Source organism: Ictalurus punctatus, chromosome 9 (genome assembly GCF_001660625.3).
Source record: "Ictalurus punctatus breed USDA103 chromosome 9, Coco_2.0, whole genome shotgun sequence".
Taxonomy (NCBI): domain Eukaryota; kingdom Metazoa; phylum Chordata; class Actinopteri; order Siluriformes; family Ictaluridae; genus Ictalurus; species Ictalurus punctatus.
Genome location: NC_030424.2, coordinates 28,022,501 through 28,030,000, shown reverse-complemented (window position 1 = coordinate 28,030,000; position 7,500 = coordinate 28,022,501). Strand labels below are relative to the sequence as shown.

Below are 7,500 nucleotides of genomic sequence, written 5' to 3'. Positions count from 1 at the left end.
TGCGTAAATCTATGCATGAGCAGACTGACTATATGCAAATGAGCTGCGTCGGGAACACGCTTCGCACGATACGGATGATCAACACGCACACGTGAGTGCAGAGTGTGGTTTGGCTTACACGAACATATACACATGACTTTATTAAAAGAACGCACTCACCGTAGTCTGTGTTCTCTGGCTCCCAGCAGTTTGAAGGCCAGAAATATGGAGTCTGAGGAGAAAGACGTGGCCAGCGTAGTGTTAGAAGCATCGTTACCCAGAGTATTATCTACCTCTGCTTCTCTGTCACGATGTGAAGATGTGTGATAAATAAATAGGTCAGACGTTTCTGTTCTCATTAACCTTTGCTCTTTGGTAATTATGTTCTCTCGGTCACTAAATCCCTGTAACTGCTCCCAAGCCCGCCCCCTTTTGAAGCATTCACACACCGTTGGCTGTCGTTTCTGAAATGTCGTGACTGTACAATTGGTTTAAACAGTAACACACACACAGCGGCGGTTTTAACACACAGTGACGCTGAGTGCAGTAGTACAGCGCTCCACTAGACGTTTGTAGTCTGGTTTAATGAATACAGTGTAATTGGGTGAGTGTATCAGCTTGGTTTGGATTTTAAGCGTACACGCAGAGTCACACACCTGGAATCTGTAGAAGGTTCCGTCGTCTTTGAGAGTAAGCACGTGGTCTGAGATGGGGAAGAAATAACCGTGTGCTGCCATCAGAGTGCCCAGGTGCAGAGCCTCGACTGCACAAAGAACCATTCATACATCAGTTCATCGGTCTATTCGGTTACTGACACAGTGTCATGCAGTCCTCCCATCCATCCATCCAGATGTTCCATTTATCCATCCATCCATCCATCCATCCATCCAGATATTCCATTTATCCATCCATCCATCCATCCATCCACCCAGATTTTCAATCTATCCATCCATCCAGATATTCCATCTATCCATTCATCCATCCATCCATCCAGATATTCCATTTATCCATCCATCCATCCATCCATCCATCCATCCATCCACCCAGATTTTCAATCTATCCATCCATCCATCCAGATATTCCATCTATCCATCCACCCAGATATTCCATCTATCCATTCATCCATCCATTCATCCAGATATTCCCTCCATCCATCCATCCATCCATCCACCCATCTATCCAGATATTCCATCTATCCATCCATCCATCCATCCAGATATTCCCTCCATCCATCCATCCATCCACCCACCCAGATATTCCATCTATCCATTCATCCATCCACCCATCTATCCACCCATCTATCCAGATATTCCACATATCCATCCATCCATCCATCCATCCAGATATTCCCTCCATCCATCCATCCATCCATCCATCCACCCACCCAGATATTCAATCTATCCATCCATCTATCCAGATATTCCATCTATCATCCATCCATCCATCCACCCATCTATCCAGATATTCCACATATCCATCCATCCATCCAGATATTCCCTCCATCCATCCATCCATCCATCCATAAATCCACCCACCCAGATATTCCATCTATCCATCCATCCATCCAGATATTCCCTCCATCTATCCATTCATCTATCCAGATATTCAATCTATCCATCTATCCATCCGTCCAGATATTCCCTCCATCCATCCATCCATCCGTCCAGATATTCCCTCCATCCATCCATCCATCCATCCACCCACCCAGATATTCAATCTATCCATCCATCTATCCAGATATTCCATCTATCCATCCATCCATCCAGATATTCCCTCCATCCATCCATCTGCCCACCCAGATATTCAATCTATCCATCCAGATATTTCATCTATCCATCCATCCATCCATCCATCCATCCACCCAGATATTCCATCTATTCAATCCACCCAGATATTCAATCTATTTATGCATCTATTCAATCCATCCAGATATTCATTCAATCCATCTATCCATCCATCAATCCATATATTCCTGAATTCATTCACCCTTCAATTAATCCATCTATCCGTCTATAAATCCATGCATCCAGATATTCTTCTATATTTTCAACTATTAATCCATCCTTCAATCAATCCATCCACCCAGCCACTGATTTATTTAGCAGATAAATGTTTTAGGAAATTTTGATCATTTATTAATCAATTTATCCATCATCCATCCTTCAAATCAATGCATCCATCCAGCCAACTATATACTCATCCTTCTGTTTATCCATCAATCATTCGATCCTTCAACCAATCCACCCTTTCACCCATCCATCCATCATCCACAAAGATAATCATCATCCATCAATTCATTAACATATCGATCCTTTCATCAATCAATCCACCCTTCCCTCTGTCCACTGCACTGCCAGGAATATTAACACCGCTGACAGTAGAACTACTAGCGTCCATGCTCTATTAGCCTTACTAACAATGTCTGATTAAATGATCTATACCGTCACTGTGACGAATTTTCAAACCCACAGGTTCACACACACTGTAGTAGTATACGTTTTTTTTCTCTGACCTTTAAACCCTCCACACACACCAGAGAGATTTATCGAGAGTATTGTGCATTAATAAATGATTAACAGGTTAATATTTCAGTATTTCTGCCAGACACACCGGTTGCGCTTATAAATGAATGCCTTTCAGCTTTCTGTCGAGAAGCTTCATCCTTTGTGTCCTGTTTTTCACTATGTAATTTCTTTCTTTCTTTCTTTAAAAATAAATAAATAAATAATAATAAGTAGGATTTTTCAAGCCCAGGTTAACTTACAAAACCACCATGCTGCATTTCAAGAATAACCAACGGCTCAAATAATATCGTGAGACCGTGGAATTATCGGAAGGTTCTGGCAGTTCTGTAATTTTAAGATATTGAGCTGTAAAGCTTTGACACTTAATAAGGTGCAGGATACAGAAAGTCAGAATAGTTTATAGTCTCAATCTGCTTCGTGGTGTTTTTAATGGAGGTCCTGATGCTGCTAGTGAAACTGTGCATGATGAAGTGTAAGGGAAGTTTAACAGACTAAACGGCCAAACTGGAAAGGTCATGTCATAAAACGTGTAGTAGCATTTCATTGATGGAGAACATCATTAACGCTGAACTAGAAAAACACTGTGTTACAGTAAGCACTCACCTGGATCCTCAATGCTCAAGTTCTTCACCAACCACTGCACGATATCCGAACCTGCAGACACAGGAGTGGAACAAATGATTCAAATGAGAGAACGAAGTAGGTAGGGAAGGATGTGGGGAAGAAGGAGATGGAGGGAAAGGAAATAAAGAAGGAGGAGTAGAAGACGAAGAAGGGGGAGGAGACGAGCACTGTGGAGAACGTGAGGGAAAAGGAGGGGAAGGAGAAGAAAAGGGAAAAGAAGTAGGAGGAGGCGAGGGCAAGAAAATGAAAATCGGAAGGAAGAGGAGAAGAAGTAGAAAGATAAAGAGGGGAAGGAGGGGGAGAAGAAGATGGGGGAGAAGAAGACAGAAAAATGAGGGGAGACGAGAAGGAGAAAGAAGTAGGCGGATGAATAATGATAAGATAATAATAAGAAGGAATAGGTGAAGAAGAATAAAAAGAAAAAAGGAAGAAAAAAGGGGAAACAATGAGGTGAAGGAGGATGAGAACGGGGAAAGGAGAAGAAGAAGAAGAAGTAGTAGAACCAAATGGAGGAAAAAGAGGAGAGACAAAGCAGAAGAAGACAGAGGAAAAGGAGGAGAGAAGATGAAGAAGAAGATGAAGAAAGAGGAGGAGGAGAGAAGAAGATGAAGAGGAAGACGAAGAAAGAGGAGGAGGAGGAGAGCACTGAGGAGAAGGCGAGGAAAAAGGAGGAGAAGGAGAACAAGAAAAAGGAAAAGAAGGAGGAGAGGAGAAGAAGTAAAAAAAATAATGGGAGACAAGTGGAAGGAGAAAGAAATAGGAGGAGGAATAAGAATAATAAGGAAGAAATACGTGAAGAATAAAAAATTTTAAAAAAAAAGAAAGAGGGAAAACAATGAGGTGAGGGAGGATGAGAAGGGGGAAAGAAGAAGAAGATAAAAGAAGGATGAGAAGAAGAAAAAGAGGTAAGGGAAGGGGAAGAATATGAATAAGAACAAGAGGAAGAATAGCACGCACAGTGTATCTGATAAAAAACATTTATATATTTATTAGTGAGATAAACTGCGACTATAATCAAAATCACTGGATTTACAAAGAGAGAGTGAGAGAGACAGAGAGTGAGAGAAAGAGAGAGAGAGTGTGCGAGAGAGAGTGAGAGAAAGAGAGAGAGTGTGAGAGTGTAAGAGACAGAGTGAGAGAGAATGAGAGTGAGAGAGAGAGTGTGAGAGAGAGAGAGTGAGAGGGTGAGAGACAGAGTGTGAGAGAGAGAGTGAGAGTGTGAGAGACTGTGAGAGAATGAGAGAGAATGTGTGAGAGATAGAGAGTGAGTGAGAGAGTGTGAGAGAGAGAGTGAGAGAGTGTGTGTGAGAGGGAGAGATAGTGAAAGAGAGAGTGAGAGAGTGAGAGAGAGTGTGAGAGACAGAGAGAGAGAGAGTGTGACAGAGAGTGTGAGAGAGAGAGCGAGAGAGTGTGAGAGAGAGAGTGAGAGAGAGAGACAGAGAGAGTGTGAGAGACAGAGAGTGAGAGCGAGAGTGTGAGAGTGAGAGAGAGAGTGAGAGCGAGAGTGTGAGAGAGAGAGTGAGAGAGTGATTGAGAGAGAGAGAGAGTGTGAGAGACAGAGAGTGAGAGCGAGAGTGTGAGAGAGAGTGAGAGAGAGAGTGAGAGCGAGAGTGTGAGAGAGAGAGTGAGAGAGTGATTGAGAGAGAGAGAGAGTGTGAGAGACAGAGAGTGAGAGCGAGAGTGTGAGAGAGAGTGAGAGAGAGAGTGAGAGCGAGAGTGTGAGAGAGAGAGTGAGAGAGTGATTGAGAGAGAGAGAGAGAGAGAGAGAGAGAGTGTGAGAGACAGAGAGTGAGAGCGAGAGTGTGAGAGAGAGAGAGAGTGAGAGTGTGAGAGAGTGAGCGGGAGAGTGTGAGAGAGAGAGTGAGAGAGTGATTGAGAGAGAGTAGGTGAGAGAGAGAGAGAGAGAGAGAGAGAGAGATATCATGCTAGATTGAAGTGTCCTGAAATGTTATCCTTCCTGTTCTTCTTTCTGACTCCTGCAGCAGAGACACTCTGTCTATCCATCTTTTCACATCTTAATCCCTGACAGGCGTTTGCTCGGTGCACTGGACCTCCTGCGCTTTGAAAGTGGATGTGACCTTGAAAAGTCCTGATTTATTGAACGAACAGCTGCATGTTGCTTCTTCTTTACATCAGCGAGATATGAAGCTCATGTACCTTCATAACATCCGGAGAGCCCCGTACGGGCCTGAGAGCTCAACCTGCCTCACATCTACGGTCATGTGAAAAAATAAGTACGACCCATGCGTGCCTATTAATAACGTTGGTACGCTATCAAATGACACATAAAACTGTCATTTTGTAGTAATCTTCACAATTTAAACGAACACACACTGATCAGTCGCATGGAAAAGGTAAGAAAAAAGGTCATGGATGCCTATGAGTCTGGCGAGGGATTTAAAAAGATCTCCAAATGATTTGAAACACTTCGTTCCACTGTACGGAAAATCATCTACAAGTGGTCCGGATTTCAAACAACTGCCAATTCGTCCAGCACCGGCCGTCCCAGCAAATTCAGCCTGAGAGTGGAACGATGCAAAAAGAACCACAAAATTTCTTCACAGGATCTGCTAGGAAGTCTTGCAACTGTTGCCGTCAAGGTGGACGCTTCTAGAATCCGAAAGAGATTGCACAAATTTGACCTGCATGGGAGGCGTGCCAGGAAAAAGCCTTTGCTGTCTAAAAAGAACATTAGAGCAAGACTACAGTTTGCCGATGAGCATACAGGTAAAGCCCAGGCCTTTTAGAGTAATGTCCTCTGGACAGACGAATCAAAGATAGAGCCGTTTGGTCACCGTGACAACGGACATGTTTGGCGCAGACCAAAGACAGCTTTTCAGGAGAAGCACCTCATACCAACTGTGAACGGTGGTGGAAATGTTATGCTTTGGGGTTGCTTCGCTGCCTCAGAGACTGGACATCCATTGATTCAACTATGAATTTCGTATCATATCAAAGAGTGCTCGAAGATAACGTGAGGCCGTCTGTCCAAAAGTTGAAGCTGAACCGAAAGTGGACTTTTGAACAGGATAATGATCCTAAGCACACTAGGAACGGCTCAAAACCAAGAAGAAATGGAGGGTTACGGAACGGCCTAATCAAAGCCCAGATTTGATTCTGTTGAAATGTCGTGAGGGGATTTGAAACATGGGCAGCACATGCAAGAAAACCCTCAAACATCTTACAACTAAAAGAATATTCCATGGAAGAGCGGTCTAAAAATTCCATCAAGCCCTGGTGGACAATTATACAAAACTCCTGTGAGAACTTATTTCTGCTAAAGCAGGTAATACTAACTTCTGAGGGCAAGGGTGCACTTACTTTTTCCACAGAAGAATGTCACATCTATTGATATTTCTGCTGAATAAATGACTGAAAAGGCTATTTTTCCTTTTGGTTTCGTTCAAGTACATCAACTTCATTAATAGGCACCGTTTCAAACAGGATCAAATGTTTGCTCGTCCAAATATGTATAAATAAATAAATAAATTCAAAAAATTCCATGGGGTGCTGTCAACTGAGCTAAAAGTGCTAAATACAGGTCAGAGTGTAAGCAAATATTTTTATTTTTGAAATGTGTCTTATTTATTAATTCTGAAAGTGATTTAGAGAACAGCAAAAAAAAAAAAAAAAATATATATATATATATATATATATATATATATATATATATATATTCCACTGATAATAGATCAAATTATTTCATTCAAGTTTCGCAATATTATGCAAATATTATATCATTTCCACCCTCATAAGACAAATTAAAGAGCATTTATAAAAATTCTGACACAAAATAAAATGATCTTAGTAAAGTTTATCAAAACGATCCAAGTTTCCATAATTACAAGCTAAGATAATTATTTTATTAAAGTTTCTCCAAATTATAAAGCCATTTCCACCATCGTAAGGCGAACTGTAAATAATCTAAATTATGCAAGTACGTATGTACCATTATGGATAATATTTGACAAAAAAAAACAAAAAAAAAACATTTATTAAAACTACATACATTTATGAAGACCCAAATAAAGATTTGATTTACATTTACATTACAAATATATGCATGTTTATGTCTGTGCTCTTTTTTTTATTTTATTTTATGATCATACTGTCTTTTGAGATTATAATAAGAAACGCTATATTAAGCTCTATATTTGGGACACAAGCTGACCCTCTGTTCCGCTGTGCTCTTCCTCCTGGTTTCTTATGTTTCGCATATTAGAGCTGCCTCCTGGTGTTTATCTCTGTTTACGATACTGTTATGAAAGCGCGCTGGCATCGCTGAGCGTGATACTGAGGACTCGTCTTTCGTATAGAGCGAATATGGAGGGGATAGATCAGAAGAGACGTTTGGACGCTCAGCACCCCTGCT

At 41.4% G+C, this 7,500-nt stretch overlaps 1 protein-coding gene across 1 annotated transcript in view; it reads right to left on the bottom strand.

The window, feature by feature from the left end:
• The window catches only part of rgs7a (regulator of G protein signaling 7a), a 53,090-nt gene that overhangs the window by 14,729 nt on the left and 30,861 nt on the right, over window positions 1-7,500 (bottom strand). Inside the window, exons 5-7 of the mRNA XM_017475430.3 lie at window positions 3,108-3,158; window positions 636-742; window positions 160-211 (exon numbers count right to left, since the gene is read on the bottom strand). Of these exons, the coding sequence (XP_017330919.1) occupies window positions 160-211; window positions 636-742; window positions 3,108-3,158 (210 nt within the window). The remainder of the gene's footprint in view (window positions 1-159; window positions 212-635; window positions 743-3,107; window positions 3,159-7,500) is intronic.